At 39.8% G+C, this 24,954-nt stretch overlaps 1 protein-coding gene across 2 annotated transcripts; it reads right to left on the bottom strand.

Annotated features, from left to right (window-relative positions):
• Window positions 1-29: 29 nt before the first annotated feature.
• Window positions 30-11,001, bottom strand: LOC106637348 (ATP-binding cassette sub-family A member 17-like). 2 transcript variants are annotated; one of them, XM_089590198.1, is made up of 23 exons: window positions 10,254-11,001; window positions 6,911-7,224; window positions 6,671-6,829; window positions 6,340-6,580; window positions 6,075-6,242; window positions 5,798-5,985; window positions 5,569-5,730; window positions 5,379-5,487; window positions 5,148-5,302; window positions 4,910-5,071; window positions 4,744-4,815; window positions 4,536-4,674; window positions 4,220-4,442; window positions 3,975-4,140; window positions 3,678-3,888; window positions 3,072-3,584; window positions 2,879-3,004; window positions 2,565-2,801; window positions 2,223-2,486; window positions 1,612-2,157; window positions 1,316-1,526; window positions 967-1,180; window positions 30-507 (listed from the first exon to the last, which is right to left on the bottom strand). In XM_089590198.1, the coding sequence occupies exons 1-23, from the start codon at window positions 10,573-10,575 to the stop codon at window positions 319-321; spliced, it is 5,091 nt and encodes a 1,696-aa protein (XP_089446324.1). In that variant the 5' UTR covers window positions 10,576-11,001; the 3' UTR covers window positions 30-318. The 2 variants fall into 2 exon arrangements, with proteins under 2 accessions (XP_089446324.1, XP_089446323.1); XM_089590197.1 differs by having other exon boundaries at window positions 4,220-4,457.
• Window positions 11,002-24,954: the final 13,953 nt, after the last annotated feature.

Here is a 24,954-nt window from a genome sequence, read left to right on the forward strand (position 1 = left end):
TCAAACACTCGTATTTCGTAAAAGTAAAAAAAAAAAAAAAAAAAAATTAGTCTTGTAAAATTAAAAACGTACATAACAGTAAAAAAAAAAAAAAACCTAAAACATCATTCATCGTATACAAACAAGATAAATAATAATTTTTGTTTTTTTCTTGCGCTTTTATAAAAAGCAATCGGCACACGACTATTCATTAAGTTCGTCATCCCATAAGGTAGTGTTAACAAAATTGTTGATACATACGCGCAAAAGTCGCTTTCAGAAGAAACTTGTACCCTAAAAAAAAAAAAAAAAAAAAAAAAAAAAACAGTCATTCCAACTTTAATCGATCGCTCGCATGGACTCGTCCTTAGTAGCCGTGCGAGCGAACAGCAGGAAGAGCTGCTCGAGCGTGGATGACAGGACGGAGAAATCGTCGATGCAGTCGTACTCGCTCTTTAGCTCGCTCATCACGTCGTACATCTTGCGCCAGCTGGTTTCGTTCGGCGAGACGTGGTACATGAGGTAACCCTGTGTATAACAATGAAAACAGAATAACCATCAAAATCATCGTATTACCTGTACACGTATTGGTATAAAGCGAATTTACGGGCGTATGACATATATATATATATGTGTACAACGTATACGACATAGTTGGCGGACAAGTGTCTTAAGGAGGGCAACGTAATCGGGACTTTCGTGAATTATGGGCCCCGTCTCGTGGTCGAGGGAAAGTGCACATTGTGCCGGTGTAATACTCGTAATTGATCTCTTCGCGTTGGCATGTATACATAATACACACGGAGTCCCTTGTGGAACGACATGGAAAATTAAGAAACGTTTTCTCGCTATTTTAATTTTTTGTCGGGAGGGGGGATTCAAACTTTGTCACTTGGACGATAGCTTTTGGCTTTACCTCGAGGAAATCAACCATAAAAAAATTAAATGATGCTACAAGAGAATTTTGTGTTTAAAAGTTACGCTCACCGTGTTTTCGTCGACGATTTTGCAGTCGAGCGAGCGCGCCATGCGGCATTTGATATCGTCCACCTGATTCCCCTCCTTCTCCGGGTTCATTTTTATTTGTATGTCGTACCCGGCCCCGAAACGCTGCTTCAACTCCTGGGACGGCCCGATACACACCAGCCTTCCATTCACCATAATTGCCAATCTGTTGCACAGCGCCTCGCACTCCTCCATACTGCAACACACATATTTTTTTTATTCACCCATACCATACACTTCTCGCTCTCATTTGGATGGTATAGACACGTGGTGGTGAGGGAGTAGGAAAAAAAAAAAAAAAAGAAAAAAAAAAGAAAAAATGAATGTTCACCTGTGGGACGTGAGTATGACGGCTTGTCCTGACTTCTGGCACGACTGAATGACGTTCCACAACGATCTCCTTGCCTCGGGGTCGACGCCGGCGGTCGGCTCGTCCAGCAAGATCAGATTCGGAAGACCGATAAGGGCGATCGCGATGTTCAGTCGCCTCATGTTGCCCCCACTGTAGGTCCCGCTAGGCTGAGACGCGCAAGCGTTCAGATCTGGAAGGAAAAAAAAAAAAAAAAAAAAAAAAATTCTACATCGCGCGCTATTCGAGACCCGGCATTGCGCGCAACACACACTCACTGAGCCTGTTGATCCACTTTCTAACTTCCGTCTCGACTTGGTGCTCGGGTATTCCCCTGAGGCGGGCAAACAATCGCAGGTGATCGTAGGCGTTCAAGGACTTGATCAAGGCATTATTTTGCGGACAGTAGCCCATTTGCGAGAGAAACTGAAACATCAAGTGTAAGAGGCGAGATTGACACTTGGGTGTCGAAATGACATGGCAACCCGAGGGCCGACGAACACTCACGTATTTCCTGTGCCGGTTGAACTCCTTGTCGTTTATGTACATTACCCCGTTGTCGGCCACGTCTTGGCCAGTCATGATCCTGAAGGTTGTGCTCTTTCCGGCCCCGTTCACGCCGAGCAGACCGAAACACTCGCGCTCCTTCACCCCGAAACTCACGTCCTTCACGGCCAAGGTGGCGCCGTACTGCTTGCGCAGCTCGTACACGAGGAACACTCGGTCGTCGTGGTTTTTGAAGTAAGCCGAGTTCGGTAGGGACGTAACCGTCCCGTTTTCGGGCTTGAAGTCGTAAGCGTCGTTCACGATGCCGCTCATGCGATCTGAAAACAATCGAGCGAGGTCACCTTGAGTGTTCGCCAACGGATTTTGGATTGCGCATCCTTACGCTCTCCCATGGCAGCGATCCTCTCGCTGATGGACAACTTTTCCTTCTTGACTTGCTCCTCCGCCTCGGTTTCGGGCATGACCGCCTTCCTCATCCTGACGATAAGCTTCGGCACCATCTGGTACTCCAGTATCACGAGCAGTCCAAAGTATATGAGAGGCGAGCACGCCAGGTACACGATGCTGCTCTCCAGGTTCACGTCCTTCTCGAAATCGCTGAAGTAATTTTTGTACTCCTTGCACCTTCCGTCGTAGCACTCGAGGCCTGCGCTCGCGAAAAGATAAGAAACAGCGGGTTGGATTGAGAGTTGGATACAAAAAATTATCGGCAGATCAATCTCACCGCAACACGTGTCGTTTTTGTAATACGACAAAGTGCACTTCGTGTCGTAGAATATGTTTGGCATGTTCCTGCATCTGGCGTTGGACATTGCGGTCGCGAAGAAGGACATTTGGCCGTGCAACAAACTTACGTAGGGAAACAGGAGGAATATCGTTCTCTGGATGGGTCGCAGGAAAATGACGATGTCGTTGTCGTCCAGGGTCGCGGAGAATATTAATCCGATGAGCTCCACCAAGACTGCAACGGTACAAAAGTTCAATGCTTAACGGGGAGACAAAAACGCGCGAGTCGAAAAGTACGAGATTTTTGCCTACTTAGACCCATCGGTACGTAGGTTAGTAATCGCAGGACCGATGTTGTGCTCGCGTCGATGAAGCTGAAGCTGTAGATGAGCGGCAGCACGTTGATGGCAAAGAGTACCAGTAGGAGCAGCACTATCACTGGAAATATGATCGAGCACTGAGTATATTTGTGCACGTGTTTTTCCTGTCAAGCCGCTGTACTTACGGATGCCATCGGTGTCGAAGAGCTTGAGATCGTAAATGTAATCGATTGTGGCGAAACCTCCAACGATCAATGTTATGAGCAACAAAAATACTGCCAGATCGAAGGCAAACATGACCCCCCAGTACGTTAGGCAAGAGACTCCGGTCATGCGTTGCAATTGTTTGACGTTTTTCGTGGTCTCCCGCAACGGGTGGAAAACGAATTGAGCGAAGGCGGACAACAGGAAGAAAATGAAGAAGACGCCGGTGGAGTAGCCGTTGGGGATCGATTCGTCGGTTACGTTCAAGGTCGGCATCTCTTGAGCCGACAGTGTGATCGAGTAGTCGGAGCCCAGGACGTATTTGGCGTAGCTGTTCGACACCAAGTTCATCGATATTGGAAGGCTGTAGCTCGTTTTTTCGGAGTAGTACGCGCTGATGTACGACTCGTTGGCGGTCAGTTGGAATTCGGCTCCTGCGATTAGATGGTTGTCGTAATACGCTGTGCCGTTGCTACGAGCGTAGTCCAACAGAGCTGTTGAAAGAAGGAAATCAACGTTTAATTGACAACAACAAAAATATGTACTTTACGTTCCTATACGTGACGAGTTTGTAAATTATGCATCACCATCGACCATGTCGGATTGAATTTTCTTTGCTTTTCCACCAGAATTTCGGCTGGTGACCTCAAAGAGTTGACCGATTTCTTGGACGGTGCTGTTGTAGTAAGTGTCAGGTTTTTCGTACTGATCGAGTCTCATCGACACCACATCTGGTTTTAGATACTTAAAGTTTGCTTTCTGGAAGACAAGTGACAGGAAGAACAGCGTTACGCAGGCCTGGAAACAAACATTTTATTGTATCACAAGCTAAAAACCATTAATATGTTGTTCAAATCATTGATGAAGTTGAAACTTTGAATTACCGAGAAGAACATCATGAAAAGTGCCGAAATATTTTTTCTGGTGTAAACAAGTTTCTTGTACAACAACCCACGAAGATTTTGATTTAAAAGCGATCTACCGGTTAGTTTATTCTCGACGCGACTGAACGACTCTCGTATCTTCGGCTCGTCGTTGTCGTGAGTGACCCTGTTTTGATTATCAAACAACAAATTAATTTGATTCATCTCCACGTCGTTGCAAACAATAAACCATATTTTATGCCTACTTCAAAAATACTTGTTCCAAGCTGAGTAGAGAAACACTCAAACCTGAAACGCCCAGTTCCTTTTTCATTCCCTCCAACTTGTCCAATGCGTCGGGCAAATCAGGCGAATTTGGAAGACTGATGACAATTTTGCTTGCGTCCGCGCTTATTATGTTGCCTTGGCTGTTCAGTTCGTCGAGAATTCTCTTGTTATTGCTCCACGGCTCGACGGATAGAGTGACTTCTACGTTGCCTTGTCCTTAAAGTCGGGCAATATTATCAACCGTGTGATAAAAGTTATCGTATCGCTTGACGATTTAATCGTGAAATGACGAACCTATTAGTTTTTTAAGAAACATTGCTGTGCCATAACTCCTCAGTTGTCCCGTATGCATGATTGCTATCCTGTCGCCAAGGATGTCGGCCTCCTCCATGTCATGTGTACTTATGATAATAGTCTTTTGACCTCTCATTTTCTGTTGAGTTTAAACCCATTGAATGACTTTAACGTGAACGTATGTTATTATTATCATATCGATGCTTACCAGTAAGATATCCCAAATGATTCGCCTACTTTCTGGATCCAAACCAGAAGTGGGCTCGTCCAAAATTAGAATCTTGGGGTCAATGAAAAAAAATCAGTCTTGGATTACTATTTTCCTAAGACAATCGAAATACCTAATTGAGAAGAAAAAAAAAAAAAATACTCACGCTTGGATCACCTATTAAAGCCATACCCAAGCACACCCTACGCTTCTGTCCGCCCGACAAGTCTTTGGGTAAAAAATTTCGTTTCTCGTACATTTTTAGTTTTTTGAGCAATTCCGTGACTCTTTGCTCGATGCTTGATATTGATTCTTCCTTACCTTTCAACTGCAAACATGATTGTTACTTGTTAAAAAGCACACTGTGGACAAATTACAATTCAAAGGGTGCAAATTGTTCATACCATGGCGAAAAATCGTAACTGTTCGCGAACGGTCAGATTTGGAAAAACCATGTTAACTTGGGTGCATAAACCTATGTCGTTCATTATCTCTTGAGAATGATCCCTAAAGTTCTTATAGTTCACCAGCACTAGACCTTCCGACGGACTTGTCATTCCTACGTACGAGAAAACAACACTTTCATCTCCCAATTTCAAATACCATGTGGTGTATTATTACCGAGTATCACGTACCTGTTAGAATAGACATCATGGTAGTTTTACCAGCTCCGTTGTGGCCCAACAGTGAGGTAATGGTTCCCTTGTAAAAATCTATGGAGACACCTTTGAGCGCGTCAACTTTCTAAAATTCAAATTCATTAAAACAGTTTACCCCAACGACCGGCAAATAAGTAAAACAAAGGTTTGAACGTCGTGCAAGTACCTCGCCGCTGAATAAACCAATGTTGTAGGACTTTTTCAAATTGCGAATTTGAATTCCAGGAGAATAAGGACAACTCGATGGCAATTCGAATGGCTTTCCATTTTCGTTGTACTCCAAGATTTCAACGTCATCGTTAAAGTACTTTGGACTCTCTCGAAACGCCTTTGAAAAATATGACAAGTTTCGAAAGCCGCAGAGGAAAAAAAAAGGAAGTAGTGGACTTGATTACCTTGAGGAAGAACAACGGGTGCTTTCCCACGCCGTATTTACCAGGATTGATTTCGTTGACGTAAACGGCCAATGTGAAATGAAAGAGGACGCCTATCATGGACAATACCAGGGTCATACCCATACTACCTCCGAAACCGTACTCGGTGAGTCCGACCGAGAACAAGTTTTGCCACTGGTTGCCTTCCCCTGATAACCAATCGGACCGATATAACCCACTGGGTAGGAAAAAAAAAAAAAAAAAAAAAAAAAAAAACAATATGTACGTGAAAACTCACTAATATTCTCGAAATAGTTGAGCTCCTCGACGGTCCGATACATCAACAGATTGGGAAACAGTATCCCCAAATACGGCACTATGAAGTACTGCTCCTCCTTGAGACCGAACATCTGTACGACCATAACACCACAACTGCAAAACAGTATGCCAAACATGATGAGCAACGCTGAAAGAAGGAAAAAACAAAAACAATGCAATCATCATCACGATTGACTCACAGATACAATATAAATATAGTGTTGTTCAAACTGCCGCTGACTCACAAGTGGGAAAGTAAGCCGAGACGTGCATTCCATACGCAAACAGGTGGACGATATTGACGGAGAGAGCCAGACCGACGATGAACGAGTTTCCATAGTTCAGGTAGGGTATCGCCCCGCCGGTGGTAAAGTTGATAAGAACGGTGATGGGCACTATGCAGAACACGATCACAAAGACCGAGCCGCTGATCAGCCAGCTCAAAAGGTTCAAGGCATTGGACACGCCGTTCATTTTCATGAGCACCTGCACAGTGGGGGTGGGGGTAAAAACCACGGGAATTAGATACACACTAGGGCATAGGCGCACTCGCGGAATGTACGAGCAAAGACTCACGTTGACCCCGATGAACTTTTCGTTGGACGAGCTCACCGATTCTATGAGCAGTGGGATCATGAACACGGCGACGGCCATGGCGGCGAAAAAGCGCCGGAACATGATGTCCGCCGAGTCGTACTTTACGTAGGGCGGGTAAGGAACTTGCCGTATGGAAAACTGTGGATATATTGTTTCGTTGACGTTAGTTGCATACATCCCTTCGTGGGGCGACATATAGATTTTGGTATATTTACTTACTTCTGGAAAATCGAGACTAAAGTTCGTCGTCCGGCCGTTTTCCAAGTATATGAACGACGAGTCGACGCAGTACTGCAACTGGAGGAACATGCTGTACGTGTAATACGTGAGCATGTTCGCCAGCATGTTGAACTTTAGTTTGAGATTTAGGTCTTTCACTCGGATTTTGTAATCAAGATTTTTCGGCCAGTTTTCGCCCGATGGGTCCAAGTTTTTGAATATGACGGCCCCTCGCTTGGCATCGGGGAACTCGGGTATCGACAGGGACTCGAAGTCGCGCACCACGTCTTCCTCCGTTGCGTGCCCGTGCAAGGCTGTTATTGGGGAACATTGTACCATCAATGTGGATCGGTTTGGGGAGAAAAACTAAACTACCATCCGAATTTATACTTTGCGCAGTAGAACCAAGATTTTTTTTTTAGTACAAGTGCGTGTTTTACAAGAAACCGAATTATAGTTTTATCAATTGTTTCGTCAGCTCTAATATAATGGCAAAACATCCCTGTCACAGATTTTGCACACTCACGCGTTTTTTTTTTTTTTTTTTTTTTGAAGAAGTTGTTAATTATGGTTGTTTTTCAAATGTTACAAAAACCACTCTAATTCATACTAAAACCTTAGAAAATTAAAGGGCACTCTCGGATTTACAATATTTGTTATTCTGGTTCAATTTTAATAGACCAGAGACAAGTTTTTTTTTTTTTTTTTTTTTTTTGTTGTTATAATTGAACACAAGCAAATTCATCAGGATTCGTTAGTTATAAGTATTAAAAATACACGTTTATAAAATTGCAAATTTACCTAATGAGCATTTGTTACGATGAATAAGATCGGATAAAAGTTGAAAAATTGTTGATTTCTCATACAGGTAAATATTTTATTAAAAATTTGAAAGGATTTGAAAAAAAAAAATTAGCAATTTATCTCATTACTGTGACAATAACATTCATTGGCCTAAAGCACAATAGTAACTTTTTATTTGATCAAGAAATATAACTCTAGTCTTTGTTTTTAACCTTAAATTTGTGACGGGATGTTTTACAATCTGATACTTTATCGCCTTGCTTAAAATTGTTTATTTGACAGAGTTACTTTAATAATTAATGATAAAATTGCTTGTTCATCAAAAGCTTATTAACATTGTTGTGATGCATCTGTTTTTTGCATAAATTTAAATATTGCATATGCAGAAATTTGAATAACGCACTTGGATTTACCGTGTGGGCATTTAATTTTAAGCACTTGATTATTAAACACTTAAAGCATTTAGTTTTAAACACTCGAAGTGGTTCTCTCAACGTACAGCTCGATTCTATACTATTACTTCTATACTATCACTGTATGTGAGCTTTTCCACAAAAAAAACTTTCATTCATTAATATTGGTAGGTGGAATAACATACGTTTTATAGTTCTGTTGATTTTATTTTAATTAATATCCAAAATATAAATTAAACAACAGTATTTATTTGTTAATTGAAATATCAATCAATAAGCAATAGAAATAAATTTTTAATAAAATGAAGAGTGAGTTAATTAAAGAATTCACTTTGATTCCTAATTAAATATTAATTAACTTGTGATTTCATTGAATTATTCCTTGAAAGGATCAAATGATAAAGATAAAAAATATAAAATTCAAAGTAAAGATCGTTTGCTTGTAAGCAATGATATTAACAAAATCATAAATGAACGACTCGGTTCTTAATGATAATTCTTACGGGCGCCTTTTGTTTGCTCTCCATATGGGTTCTTAATTTTTTTTTTTTTTTTTTTTTGCAAATATTTTTAACACATATCTGCTGCTTAAAGATTTTGAAAACTTCTACTAGCAGGTTAGGATTTTTTAGGGAATACATTGTTTATCTTCGAAAAAAGTTAATGGGAAACTAGAGCATCTGAGGAATACTTGTGAATTTTTTTGTAACATTTTACTCACGATGTTTTGTCTATTAAGTATACTGAGATATTCCTGATGCGCTAGCACTCTAACCTAGACTCATTCCGCCATCTCGAGGACTCTTTACTTCTTGTATCCTAATTCTTATTGTTCTATACGGAAATTTCTTCTATTTATACAATAAAAACATCTGAATTTACAATAAAAATTACTTTTCCGATCAGCAAAAAGACGTAAAAAAGACAATGCATGTTTATTGTGCTTGAAGAGTAATTTTACGTCACTGGTGCTCCGTAAGTAAAAATTACCGCCCGCTACGCAGGCGGAATTTTTTACTTACCGAGCACCAGGAGACGTAAAATCGTATACGCACCACGTTCGGAGGTTAAGAAATGCCCTAGATTTCACATTAACCGTTTATTCATGTGAAATCTGCGACATTCTTAACCTCGCTCACTAGGTGCGTAATGTACCTTTTCTCTCAGGAGAAGTTTGGGGTGGTATATACACGAAAATTTTCGAGGTTATGTTTTCTCAAAGCAAAAACTTAGATAGATATTCAGTTCTGAGTCTTATAATATTGCATTCTTCTATTGCGGAAAATAAATCCCATGATTTTTACTAAGTTTCGGATAAATTAATGACTTTTGCAATATACATACATATAATCCCAAAAAAAGTGTTGAGGTGATGTGGGATTCCTATCATAATTCAATGTTTAAAAGCTCGGGGTGATACGGGAACTCGATCTTGGAGTTATATGGGTCCACTATTTGTTTCTAGAATATTTTTCATGTTGAAATGGATTTTTTTTAATTTCTAATTTTGGAAATTGATTGGTAAAAAAACATTTTTGAATAACCTAAGTAACTCTGAGATCCATGACCTATCCCACCCTTGGTTCCTTTACAAGTGAATTGAATTAGTTTTTCAAGATGTTTAACGTTTGCGTATTGAAAAACATTTCAAGCTTTTAATCATCAAGTACTTGAAACAAACAATTATGACCATGACACAAGTGTACGGATGAAATTGACGAAAATTAAACACTTGCGTTCGCATAGTGCATTCATCTTTACTTTTTTTCCATCACCGGTCTGATCACGTTGAAATTTCCAATGCTCGAGATTGAAAAATTTATTTGCGAAAAATTTATATCCATCTCAATACCAAACGCGTGCGTACATAAAATCGTACATTCGATAACAAATGTTGCGTCACGCGCCAGTTGCCGCGCGTTTCCTTGAGTTCCGAAAGTAGCCGTTTCCGTGAAAGTAAGGCACTTTTTTTTCCTCTCTTCCTTTCGTTCTTTCTTTTTACATAAGAGACGCACCAAAGAAAACAAAAAAAAAAAAAAACAAAAAAAAAAAAGTCGGCTCGCGCTCCAGAGCCTTCTTTTTTCCCCTCCGATGTATATGATTAAAAAAATTCCTGGTTTACTCACAAACATCGGCATCACCTTCAGACAGGCAGTACTGAACTCCTTCCATGATTTCGTTGGTGAACGAGTTGTTGGGGGCGAAAAACACGGCCGCCCTCTTGATGCCCGAGGCCTTGTCGAATATGTCGTTGACGAATATCCTGTCGGGCACGGTGTCGCGGTCCACCGGGACCGATTCCTTGGCCACGAGGTTTCTCACCGCCCACACGGCCACTATCACCCCCACGGGCACCAAAAACTCCCCGACCAGCGACGTTATCCATTGTCTCTTGCGCACCAACAGATTTTTGTACAACAAGAGCTTGAGCACCCTCAGCCACTCCATCCTACTGTCGATTTTTGTCCACAAATCACGCCGACGAGCGCTTCCTCTCGTGGAACCGCAACCGACAACAAAAAACCCCGATACAAACGCACAAGAACAATGGATGAGCTTCGGTCACGCTTTGCGCATTGTAATATACCGATCGATCCGCGCTCGGTTATCGGCAAAAATTCACACACACGCGCGCGCGCTCGCGACCGATTATATATCGCGGTGGCAGTTAAAAACGCGAAATCAACCGTCAACCGAGCTCGCGAGGCCGTTACTTTTTCGAGCGCGCATTATTTAGAGAGCCATCGTCATTGTGTCCCGGAACAACGGCCCGTGGGGCGCGCTACCGACGATTCAGCACCTCCGTGTCCGTGGGTATATGCAAGACACGCCGGGCCGCATCGAAGATCAACGGGCCTGGAGGGGACCACACACACACACACACACACACACGAACTACACACCTGCACCAACAAAAAAACTCGAGTTTTTCCCCCTGGCACAAAGGGGGATTTTTCTTGTATTATTTTGTAACCGCGGCAAAAGTGAGCACGGCTCCAGGTGGGGGACTTTCTACCCGCGTCCTCGTTCGTCGATGCAGGGCAGCATCGAGAGTGCGCGCGTGCAGAGAAACCGACCGACCGACCGACCGACTGACCGAGCGGGCCTTGGATGCTTGGCTACGCGACACACGTATATACACACTGCGTGTGTGCCCGCTTGCGTCGAGGCGGTCGTCCGGACTGACCACGGGCCTCCTTGGCCGATTAGTCCTGCGCGGCGGATCGAGGGATATCGGGTCCCCGATAACGCGCTCTCTCTCTCTCTCTCTCTCTCTCTCCCGCGGCCTGTTTTTGCGCGGACCGCCGCTCTCTCGCCGCGCTGACGTCACGCGTTTTGTCGGCCGTGCACGGGTGTATACAACGCGTTACAAAAGAGAATATATCCTCGTCAGGTGTTTGCGTTCCTTCCTTCCTTTACGGTCCCGGGAACGGCAATTAGGAGCTTTTTTTTAATTTTTTTCCCCCGTTTTACGGCGCGATGGATTCGGAAAAATCGGCAAAAGGCGTTGTTTGTCGTGTACTGCCGGTAGGGATGGATTTAGGGGGGACTTTTCTTTTCCTTTTCCAGAATTCTCATGTGTATAGTATATACTCTGAAAACCGAAGCGAGAGTCAACTCGTCGGGTATATTTTGTTTGGAAAGACGAGAGAGGGAGAGCCATTCGATCGCCGCGGTTCGGCTTATCGATAAGATAATGGGAACTGTGTTTATCAAACACGCGCATAGTCGTAACTACACGTGATTCACGGACGGCCGATCGATCGATGGATCGATTTTTTTTGTTTTTTCTTCTTCCATCGCGCAGTAATCGTCGCGCGAGATTCTTCGTCGAGTCTCGTTGTTATTTATTATTTATGCGCGAATGTCAATGTAAATACGAGCCGTCGTTAACGCAATCAGTGAACGAACGACTCGATAATGGCGTATATAGTTTAAACGTTAACCCCAATATGTTATCTTGCCCGATGTAATTCAATAACTATTTGTTGCTCATCGTAAGCGTAAATGGGACTGTAAAATCCAAAAGTGTTGAAAAACAAATTACTTATTTCTCGCACGTTAAATTCCAAGTTGTTTACTCTTGAAATAATATTATACACGCAAGAGTTTTGTTTTACAACATTTTAAGTGTTTATCCGTATATATAGCGCATACGCATAAATCAATTTTTTTTTTTTTTTTTTTTTTGCGTCAACTTCTGTGCAGCTTATCATCAACGGCACAGATTTCATGTACGTACACAACGCTGCACTCGCTAATGTTTAAATTTTATAATTGTCACGAAAGCATAAAAACCGAATTCGTAGCTACTGATGATAAATCATCAATTAAGTTCTTAGCACACATATAAATTATGATTTGTCCACCGTTGGTGAGTGCTTTTGTTGAGATGATAAATATTCATACGTCCCTCGCTCAAAATATTCCCGGGTGAATCATTCGCTTGTCACGAGTACGATCCTTTGAATTAGTCAGACTTTGGCTTGGATATCCTTTTTAAAATATTTTTGCTGCATTGTTTGTATATTGAAAAACATTATTTTTCCTATTTCGCATTTAACGTGATATAACCGAATAGTGCATAATATTTATATAAATATGTTAATAGAATAAAACGAAATTAGAATAGAAAAAAAAAAAAAAAAGTAATTTTCACTAACTATAACGTGTATTACATTCTGTAAAAGAAAAAATCGCCATGGCATTTACATATTTGTAAAAATTGTATTAATAATTTGCCAACAAATTTCTGCCTTTTTTTTTTTTCTTACGCTAAGCTCACGCACCGCGTAACACGATTCACGTGGCAAATCGGAAGAAAAAAAAAAAAAAAAAAAAAACCCTCCAATCGATATCACCACGCGGAAATATCAATTCGGCCCCTATGTGCGTATTTAACGTACCACGCTCAATTACCGATTTCAGCGAAAACCCGTGGGGATTTTTATTTTCATCCTTGCCTTTCTTTCCTTTTCCTCGAACGCAAAACCGCGACCGAAAGGATCGACCACCGTTTCATTATTTTACCCACACAAGTCGACGTATAGGTGTGCTCGACAATGCGAAAGCGCGCAAACAATGTTTCCGACGTAATTGCGTTGTACGTCTATATAGTCGTGTTAACACGCGTAAACACAATCGCATATGCTTTGGGAAAAAATATGCAACCAAAAAGTGAAAAAAAAAAAAAAAAATACTACATAATATACGATTGCGCAACGGGCAAGTGGTATGTATAAGAACCTGTGTGTAGGTACTCGCACTTGGAATCCAAGAACGAGCGGCGCTCGATATCGATTTGTAATATTATAAATTGCGAGCGCGACGACTATACGGCGGTATATTACATGTTATACGGCCGAGGTTCGCGGCATTGCGTAACTTTGAGAGCAAAAGTGCTCGAGAAAGCGTGTGCACGTACACCTGTACACATGTATGTGCATGTGGACACACAGAGACGTGTCAATAATAGTAATTTTGGGGAGGCGAGAAAGAGAGAGAGAGAGAGAGAGAGAAAAGAAGCTTTGACCCCGCGGGCCTGCGCGATATACATTATTGCACAACGCGATAGCGAATGGGGGCGTCCTCGCTGAGAAGGATGAAGATAAAGAAGAAGAAGAAGAAACATCATGGTAATGGAGGAAAACAGGGATATATAAATACACTTGCGTGCAGCTATTACACTTTTTTTTTCTTTTTTTCTTTTTTTTCTTTTTTTTTTTTTTTTTTTTTTTTCCGAATCGCGCGCTACTCGTGTACGGCATCTTATTATAATATCTCCCTCTCTTGGTGCTTTTCTCACGGTTTATCCAATTTTTTTTCGGCTAATCTGAGCACTCGTGTAACATACCCTACTCGTATGCTTTATGCTGGATTATTGTTTTATTGACGCGCTATTTTAGCAAAACGCGTGTGTTTGTGGCGTTGAGAGCAGCAGTCGAATGATAATATATTTTACACACTCGATGAGGAGGGAAAGAGCGAGATGGACGCGACGGAGAGCGCGGCGTTACGTGACGCTTGGAGCGCGACTTCGCGGGACACGGGAAAGTTATTTGCGCGATTTATCATATACTTTTCCGAACGAGCGATGAGGTTTCGCGGAGCATCCGGTTTCTTTCTTTCTTTTTTTTTTTTTTTTTTTTTTTTTTTTTTTTTTTTTTTCTGGTTTCAGGTGGTGACGGTTTAGCGTTTTCTGTGCTTTTATGCAGATCGACGGCGACGTATTATACGAAAGTTGGCGGCGCGTTGAAAGTCTTGTTGTTTTCGTTCTTGTGCATGAATAACTCTGATGGGCTCGCGCCGTTTTGAAATCACGCGGAGCGTATGGTTTTTTTTTTTTTTCTCATTTAGTTGGTGAATATTTCGTGTTATACATAACAGCCTCTTCGGGACTGTTAAAAAGTTGTTTGAGGAGGTGCCGCCTTACAAATTGTTATGTAGGAAAAGAAAAAAAAAAAAAATTGAATCTTGTTCTTACGCTGCTTTAAAAAGGATCACTTGTGCTTGATGAAGGACTTTGATAATTAATAAGCGTGTATTTTTGGTCTCGTCATTATTACCCATACTTTTTCTGATCCCTTGATAAATTTACATGCAAATTAACAAACGCGTATTTGATATGCGATAAGTGAACAAATGAAAAACAAGGACGCGAGGTTGAAAATCGCAGACGTGCGCGTAACCCGAGGCGTAACCACTGTATGCTTGCAATTACAAAATATGCAAAGTTCATAATACAACGTAAGTAACTTTCTTCGCAAAGAATCCAAGCTTGTATCTATTACGGTGAAGTGAAAGTTTTTTTGCTTTTAACTACATTTTTTACTTTTTTATTTACCTCTTGGTACATCGTATTACTGATGTAAGGATTACTTTTATCAAATTAATTTTTCTTCGCATCATTTTGTTAAAACTTTTGGAAAAATATGATTTATCATTCAGATTTAAAAATCGATAGTACTTAGTAATCGATTGATACGTACACCAGGTGCTATTGATAACAAATGTTGGCATTTGACAAAAATAAAAAAAAAAGTAAAGCATACGATTGCCAACAAAGATATGGTATGACTGTTGTGATAAATATGTATTTTTTTAATTAATTTAAATTTTATTTTATTTTTACGCAAACATAACTTTGTGCCCATGATTATCACATGCATTGGACTTCACATTGAACTTTGAAGCATTAAGGCAATAATTTATAAACTGTTACTACATATTTATTCTTTGACATTCAGAGAATGAATACAATGCGAGTAATATTTTTTACTAGTGTATTTATCGACATCGATGATAATTTTATCTCTCCTTTCAAGGCTATGCGTATCACTTTTTGCACTTGAACTCAACTCAACCACTTATCTTACACTTTCGAACTCTTTTTACCTTATTTTCCTTTTCCTTTAGCTTTTTTTTTCTCAATCAAAAAAGTCCAAGTTACTTTTTGTACCAAAGAAAACGGAATACAAATGAATTTCAATACCTTCACTGGGAATGGAATCCCTGGCTCAATTGTGTAGTTGCTGGGACTACGAGGCTAACCATCGATGAAAAAAAAAAAATTTCACGTAATAACAAAAAAAAAATTGAATCCTGCAAAAAGAGTCCGAAGGTGCAAAATATGTTTAAAATCTCGCCAATAGAGCGAAACTTATTCAAAACATCATCTCTGTCGGAGAATAAAAATTTGCTAAAGTCGGCGTAAGTGACGGTCAATGGTGGTTCACAACTCTTGACGAAGGTGCAGTATCGGTTTCTAAGAAAATTTTTCTCATGAAAATACAAAAAAAATAGCAGCTGGTAGAAAACAAGTACAGCTCACCCAATGTCAATTTATCCTCTATAATCCAAGTGCATTTGAAAATGAAGATAACATGTGAAACTTCGTATTATCCTCTTGAGTAGTTCATTTGAAATTCCGGGTGCGAAAAATTGTCAAGTATCTCATGTATATATAGGACCAGAAAATGATTGGCAAATGTATTGCAGGTATTACAAAAGTTGCATTGATGCATGTCAAAAAAACGATTTTGTTGGTTTAATTTAATTTTATTTTATTTTATTTTATTTTTTTTTTATTTTAGATAAGAGGGGAGGGAGGCATTGAAAACTCTAGTTGGTTTTATGCGTTACTCTGGCCAAGAAGCATCAAAAAACGATCGTCGAACCAAAAGAAGGCATTTTCCTGGCCATGCCCTTGGAAAATTGTAGCCATCACCACTCAGGTCCTGGGTGTGCGATAGTTTGGAGTTTTTGTAAATACTTTTTTTTTTTTTTTTTTTTGTCGCGTCGCACCAGAGATGACAAATTTTATTTGTGCCAAGGACCCACCAATGTCCGAATGGCAAAGAGGTATTCATGTTACCGAGTACCATTCTTGCATCACAATAAGCGCACAAGCCATGGAAACACCGCGGTAAATACAGCTCAATGCAATTCAAACTCGAATATCCAACTTGTAAGTAAATGAACAGCAAAATATTAACACCGAACGTTGAATTGCAGGGCAACCCGTGACACCTGTAAATAAATAAAACACACAATAAAAACTTTGCCAAACTCCTTACATATAATTATATACATGCTACTGGAAACGTTGCATCTTGTATATACTTATATGAAAATGTAGTTTTCAGTCATTGTTGGCGCAGAGATGGAGGAAAATTAAAATAGCAAATGAAAAATATGACGAGTCCCAATAAAATATACCTTACAGCAGAGGGGGCAAAAAAAAACACCAGAAGGAATTTGCTTGACGATTGCAGGCTAGTCACCATACAATGTTTGTGACATTCGGTGCATGCTCAAGGGATAATATGTACAATGGGGGTAATAAAAGAAAACCTCCCATAACACAGATGATTCGGCACACTGTAACGTGGCACTCTGGCCAGCGGGCATATAAAATCACAAACAGCTTAAGCACACAGGCCCTCGAAACGGGGTACTCCGAGCAGCTTGTTGTAGTCGGCCAAAGTGATTTTTGCTCGACCCAGAGTTTTAACAGCATCGTGGCACACGTGTAGTTCGGACAGTAAGCATCCATCGTTGCATTTTCTCGGTATAAGTATACGAGGGCATGAATTTTTAGAGGGCCCGAGCGTGCCATTCACGGGACAAACCCAACAACATCACACGGTCTCGGTTCACTCGACAACATGTCACACATATTTCATTTGATTTTTTTTGGGTCAAGGGGCATTGTCCGGCACGGGTGTACATTGATTAAATACATGTGGAGCACAAAAAAACTTACATCACAAAGTGAGCTCGTTCAGTATATGTATAACGTAGATCGATATTTATATAATTTACAGGATGTAGTATGTGTTTTGGTAGGCGCGTTGAAAGTGGTATCTTTTATAACTATAGTTGAAGAAAGTAAGGCGGGTAATCGACTGGTAGGCGTGGGTTGCCTTCGGTTTCTTTACGTATGGATATAATATGTAACCGATGAAGCACGAGTGGATATTAAATATAATTTTGATGCAAAATGTAGTACGAGTACAACGGTACGTTTATTTTGGTACAAAATAACCGTAGAAGAGTCTGAAAGAAAAAACAAAAAAAAATTCTTACTAGCAGTATCTGTAACAGTTACTGCAGTAGTAGGTAATAATTATGAATATTATGCCCGACAATTAATCTTATGTGTGGTGCTGTTGAATCTAATAATTCTATGGTAGTAGTACAAATTTAAAAGAAATGATCTGAATCACCTGTCACACTACTATTAATTTTGTTACAAATAATAGATAATTAATGAGCATGCATGGGTATGTGAAAAGTTGAAAAACAAGAAGCACAAAAAAACACACAGTCGGAGTGGGTGGTCTGTTTTATTTATTTAACGGGGAAGAACATAAATCCGTCGTTTGGGTAGATTTTCCTAGTAAGAGTTGCAAAGGGAAAACTACAAATTGTGAAAAGGATCTTCGATACTCTTGGGAAAGTGCAGAAGAGAACAGGTGAAAAACAGGAAGCAAAACCCATTAGCTGAAATTCCTATCTCCTTAGACATCGGACTACGAGTTTTCGTTGAAAAAGTGGTTGAGGGTAATAAAAGTTGCTAGGGACTTGCTTACGTGCAATGCAGATACAAACGGACAGAGAAAAGGAGAAACCGTTGAAAATGTGAAGGATTTGAAATTAAAAAATATCCTTGCCTTCGCAGTTGCAATAATTTAAAAATGTGTTGCTAAATGTTTTACGAACTCGTATTGTAATTTTTTTTTTTTTTTTTTTTTAATTTATAAAAAAAAAGTTTGTACAGCTGTTAACGAAAAAAAAAAACATGCATTTTCAAATTAGTTTTCTACATTGTGCCGCGTCAATGTATGTAAATACGAAAATTGAAATATTATTGAAAAAAACGCTATGCCCAAAATTTATCAAAACTTTTACCACTTGTATACTTGCTTAGTTGTTTCAACATACTTGTAAGACAAATGGCTTTTTGCATGAATTACATTGTACCACGTAATGTACGTATTAAAAGTTTTACTTCGCACAATTGAGTGTCAACAAAAAAAAAAAAAAAAAAAAAAAAAAAAAAAAAAAAAAAAAAAACTCGACTATTTCTTTAAGAATTAATTTCAACTCTCCTATACTCAAGCAAACAACCGGTTTGTCTTTTTCTCCTTATTTTTTTTAAGGCGAACCATTACAGCTTTTCAAACATGCACTGAAGATTAACGGCCAACACGTACCTATGCACTCACTCTTGATAAAAGCACGTCCGCGCGTCTGTTATTTCCATCTCTGCATCTCTCCGTATACATTGCCCATCAGGTGTATACTATTTCGCAAGAGCTAGTGCGCGCGCACCGCGAAAATAATTACCTATTCGACGAAAATGGAACGAGCGACTTTTATCACTGCACCTCCCTCGACCAAATTGTCCTCCCCTCCTGCCATCAACGGATCTTCATCCACCGCCGGTGTCGTCCCAACAGCCCAATTTCGCGATGTGTAGGTATTACTCCGCGGATCTGATCAATTGAATCTCCGTTCGGGTTCGTTGGAGCAGGTCCATAGGGGGAGGGGAAAGGGATTACGAGGCGACTTTCCTCGATCCAATCTCGCTTGCCGATCGTTGCCTGTACACTCGCTGACCTTTTTTTTTGTCTTCGGATCGGCAATGAATAATTTGGCGGGTTACGGGCTCACTTGCGCAACGTACCTACAGGTATAAATATGTAGGGTCATAGAAGGGAGTCGTACTCTCGTTACACACTCGTAAGCCCGATCTGTTCAAGGTTTTTTTACTCGAGACAGCGCGTGTGCCCTCGGACCTAACGCAACGCCTTGATTTCTTGTGTAGGAAAGTACACCTTATGCAAAATTTTTCAGCTATTATTAATGGCCCGCGGAAGGGGTTACTGCCAGATCACAATTTTACTTGAAAATGAAAATAAAATGAAAAATCATCTCAAGTTAGTTGAATCATTTGCAAATGATGTACGTAAATGAGATTCAAATGGTAACAAGAAAAACCATCGAATGAAATGTAAAACTCTAATTACTATTGAATCATTTTCGAGTCGTTAACGAATTTTGGTATCTAAAATCGTTTGGACCCTTTACGAAGGTGTGTGAATGGCTCGTCGAATCCGTCGATCTAAACTAAGGGGTTCAACGTAAACTCTCGATGCGCAGACTTTGGCCAATGATTGCTGGGTCATAGTGACGTTGAAACTTGTATAGGATGTATATATTTAATCGCCTTGTAATTTTAATTAGTCGAATCAAAGCCTCTTTTTTTCCTATTTTTAATCGAGTGAAGCAAGTACTCGGCAAAATTTAAGCGAAAGTTATATAAGCCTGGCGGTACTGATTAGCAGCTCTAGCTCCGCGGAACCTTTTGGGGGGGCCTCACTTTTTCCCAGTGCAAGTAATTGCGCGGTGTTCCTCTGGCAATTACTTACTTAAGCGTCGAGCGCTAAATCACAAAAACGTGATGAACTTCAAAACATTTGGGAGTTTTTTTATTTCCAACTTCTGTGTCTATAAACAAAATACACGAGCTTTTTCCCAGCTAATTAGTGTCCTTATAAAATACGTTTTTCTTTTGGATGGAAAATTGTTTTTTCCCTAATTGATAAAAAAAAATGAAAACACGACCAAACATCGATTCTCTTCCATCGCGCGGAACTAACACCTATGGAACACACGTACCAAAAAAGTTTAAAAATCTTTAAAGTGTTTATAAGCAAAACACGGAGATTCCCACGAGTTGTCGAAAATCAAGTAGAGCCAAGTGAACCAGTCGCACACCTGTTGGAGGCTTCGTGTCCTATGTATACAGTAGCAGCACCCTCGCATCTCCTTTCCATGCAAGAATGGGCCTTTTGTTAGTCATCTTCTTTCGAAACGTGAAAAGAGAAGAAAGACGCTCGAATCGTGACGCGCCGCGTCCAACAAATCCACAAGAGATTTCCTCTTTATCATCTCCGGCTGCATACCCACAGGCGGGCCTTGCGCCAACAGTCTTATTTCTACTTATATGGACAGAAGAGAGGCTGCTCGACGTATAGGTGCATGCAGAATTTATAAGTTTGACCTGTTTTTTCTTTTCTTTGTTTTCACATGCACGCCGCACGTCAACGTTTCGTGCTGGATGTTTTTTTTTTTTTTTTTTTTTTTTTCGTACATCGGGGGAAATTTTGAGATGATTTTTCCAACTAAAGTTTCAAATTGATTGGAAATTCAGAGCGTAGGGTCAAGTGTGTCTGATATTTCACCGCATATCCATACATATACAATTGTAACATTTTCTTAAGATACTTACATCTGCTTAATTTAACTCGGTTTTACTTACCACGTGATAAAAAATTACACCCACAAACGCGTAAAAAGTGGGTTGAAACGACAAACTTTGATTTTGTAGTGTCGCTAGGCGCAGCTAAGGTATAAAAACAATTCTTTGACGGTACGATAAAACAAAGAATCGTGCTTGTATAGAAAAAAAAAAGTGTTTATTGGGTATTAATACCTTGTGTTAACAGTAGGGGAAAAAATTTTTATTTTTCTTCCGATGAAGAAGCTTGTGCAGACACTAACTTTTCTTTATTCATTCTGGGCTCGAAATTTGTGAGTTCCTACTGTGCGCAAATAAAAATGTAAGAAAGGACGATTAACATTTATTGACATTTGTCATAAATTTAGGCACGTTTGTGTCTGTATACATGTGGTACATTACTTAATATGTATTCTTATTTTCTATTATAATATTTTGTTTATTTGATTTTCTAAAAATACAACGTTTAAATATTTTTTTTAATCCCTCCTCTAATAATTATCTGTTACTCAACTTGCTCGTACTATTTGATGAAATCACTTTTGCAAACACGTCCTTAGGCTAATGGAATTATTTTGCAGTAGTACAAATCAGTATCTAAACGAGTAGTTCAATATTTTAGGTATATTATCAGGAGTAGTTATTGTCTCGCTTAAATAAGGCTGTTTGCAAAAAAAAACTAAATTTCGTCCAAACAACATTTTTGCCATCATTAAAAAAGTGTGCCAATATCGGATGCTATTTGAAATAAAACTCGCCTTTGAATTCCAAGTAAAAACGAGCAAAGAATTCGACTGACGAAACGGGCGTTTTCTCAATCACCCTTACAGAAGTGTACATACCTTCGCGTGTAATGTAAATCACATGCAAACAAATTACAGTGCATACACACACATGATACACGTATTGCACACACTCGGTAATCGAGAAATATGCGATGATGGTAATGATGATCCGCACGCAAGTTTTGATTTTCCCAACCTTCGCGCTGTTGCGGGAGACTTTTTGATTGGATTTTTCGGTGTAGAGAGGAGGCAGGGGGGGGGGGGGTGATGTCTTCGGAGATTGCGCGCTTAAGCGGATAATTTGCAGAACTACTGGAGTTTCCGAGTAATCCTACGCTCGAGAAGAAGCAAATATTCAATTAAAAGCCACTTTTCGCGGTGGATTGTTATGATTTTTTTTTTTTTTTTTTTTTTTTTCTTCACGTTGCTGGAAGAAGCGTTGCACGAGGGTGCATCATTATACCCACCGTTCTAATTTTGTTACTGTGGAAAAATTTTTTTTTCCAACTCACGAAGATTATTTATTGTTACACGCACGCCTGTCGTCTCGCGATGTTCTATAGCGATCACACGACATTCTCATAAACGTTCCGAACAGCTCGGATTCGACGCGTTGCAAAATATCCAAGGGATTAATTGAAAAAACTTAGCAAGTAGCTTTCCGACGAACCGTGTAAAATTTAACGAAATTATTTTTTGGTAACAATTTAAAAACTAAAATGGTTATTCATGCTTAAAATAATTGACGGTAGAATTAAAACTATATGCCATAATCTCACTCTGACATTTGTAGAGTATTTCAAATGAAAAAGGTTATCAATAAACACCGCGTCTTTATTGAAATATAGCTGATGGAAATAGAAATTATACGCCACATATGTACAAGAGCTGGACAACCACTTGAAAAAATTAAACCGCACTGTGGTTTTCAATATTGAGAAAAGTTTGGCTCACCCACGCACGTGCACGCCACCCATCGAGCTGCTCAAGACTCGTCAACTATGCACACTTGACGGCAAATTAAACTTCGACAAGCCGATAGTCGTTCAAAACCCACCGGGAGGGATAAAGTTGATCGACAGCAAGACGAGACAGGTGCATCGTGTGTGAGTAGTTCGTACTATGTGCCCAGGAGAAGGCCAATTTTGAAAGAATGCGCCTAGACGCGCGTATTACCTGTACTCCGACCACCGACGATGCTTCGTGGCATCAGGAGCATCAAGAAAGGAAACAACGATGACGATACAATAACTTGGCTTATTTCGCGAATACCTCGATCACCACGCTCCTCTGGCTTCTTTGTTTCAAGTGTATATAATTGAAGTTTCGATGGGGCTATACATATATACATAAATGTACCCACGTGCATTGTGATATACTGATATTTATACATACACGCATTCAGCCGCGAGAACGTGTGAGAAAGCGCGTCTCATTGAATCTCGTTGTTGAGTCATCGTGGAAAATGGAAATATCAATAAACGCGCGTCAAATTTTTTTTTTTCCCCCCCTGTCCATAATTTCGTTTTAATTTACAATGATTGTTCCCTTTGCGCCCATTGTACGTAACAAACTATTGTATTTTCCATTTTGAAACTTTATGGGTACTCGCGTGGCTCTGAAATCGTTGAAAACATTATACAAGATATAACTGCAAGCCACTTGGCGTACAGTAGGTATTAATACATTAGTCTATTATCCGCTGCGAAATCGATCGATGGATCCTATCAATTGTGAGCAACTTGGTTATACACGCGTGCATTCAATTTACATCGTCATCGTTCAAACGGAGATTTTCAAACAGCCCAGTAAGTATGCACACCTCGTATCTCCGACCCGGCGAAATCGCTGGCAATTAAAAATTATTACTTTGGCTCTACCAACACCGAAAATTCATACCTCGTTGGTTTTTAACTCGTGCGTACATCCATGCGATAGCTCGTCTCTCCCTGCGCAACGCTAATAAATAATTAGAAGCCAAATGGCTCGAGCTCACGTATATACGTGTGCAACGCGTCGTCGACGCGCGCCAAATCTGATGTATAAGCTGCTTTCGATGCACATCATGGTACATGCGCATCTCGTTCGCCGCTCCCACACTCCACATGTATACCTCCCCAAAGATGTACACACACATATATATATACCATGTTATACTTGCTGCATCGCTCTAAGTTATAGGCGACGTTTACGTAAGCAAACTTGCTTCTCCGATCCTGATGACCAATTAAACTTGTAGGTACTTATAGATCTGACACCGTGACATGTATCACATACTCTCACTCTCGTGGTAATGACGTTGGATGCGCAGTGTCGCCGATGCGGGAGAACAAAAGATCCGATCGTGTGGCGAATGGTACTTCCATGGCCGTGATTGTACCTTCTCTCGCTTGTCTGGCGAAGATACTTACTTCTCCGCGTGCTCTTGAAAAGGAAAAACAAAAAAAAAAAAACAGAACAACCATCTATTGACTTGTCTCTCTCTCTCTCTTGGATTTTAATCATTATGTTCTCAGCTGCTAACGTTTTTTCTGAATTTCGTTAATGGCTTCAGTGTTGTTTTCGTTGACTTTTTGTAGACACTGTAATAGATTTTATCCGTAACAATGACTGTACTCCGATTATGTTGATAAACAAGTATTAGAAATATGGTTTGTGGTTAAAGACATGGGAATATACCTTCAATCTCCACATTTAACGACGCAATAGTAATGAAAAAAAAAAAAAAAAAAAAAAAAATAATAATATGTGCCCTTTGCAACGCAGACTACGTAAAAAAAAACAAATAAAAGAAAATAAAAAACAATTTTTAACACAGTGAAAATGCAAGATATGCGAGGAAAAGGTATAAATTTATTTACATCCTTGTATGGATGATGATAATAATAATAATAATAATGATAACAATAATAATAATAACAATTCTTTCCTGCAGTGTAAATACGACAGGTTTGATAAATTTTTTTTATATCAATTGATTTCTTTACGTATTACAGAGGATTTTTTTATTAGCTAATTGCATCGTGTCAGTAAGAACATAAACTTTTTTGTTCAGTTCAAATATGATGCCTTTTGTACTTCGGCAATTATGGATAGTACAATAAGTTCTAATAAGAAATTGATACAGGGCAACAGTGATAATGTAGTAAAAATAAGTAAAAATTAAGAAAATCTACGTTGTAATGCAACAAAAGAATTTTTGTATTTTTTAAAAATTTTATAATATCCAGCACA

This window comes from Copidosoma floridanum, unplaced genomic scaffold (genome assembly GCF_036245765.1).
Source record: "Copidosoma floridanum isolate Cflo_tuat_1 unplaced genomic scaffold, Cflo_Japanese_pri ptg000012l, whole genome shotgun sequence".
Taxonomy (NCBI): domain Eukaryota; kingdom Metazoa; phylum Arthropoda; class Insecta; order Hymenoptera; family Encyrtidae; genus Copidosoma; species Copidosoma floridanum.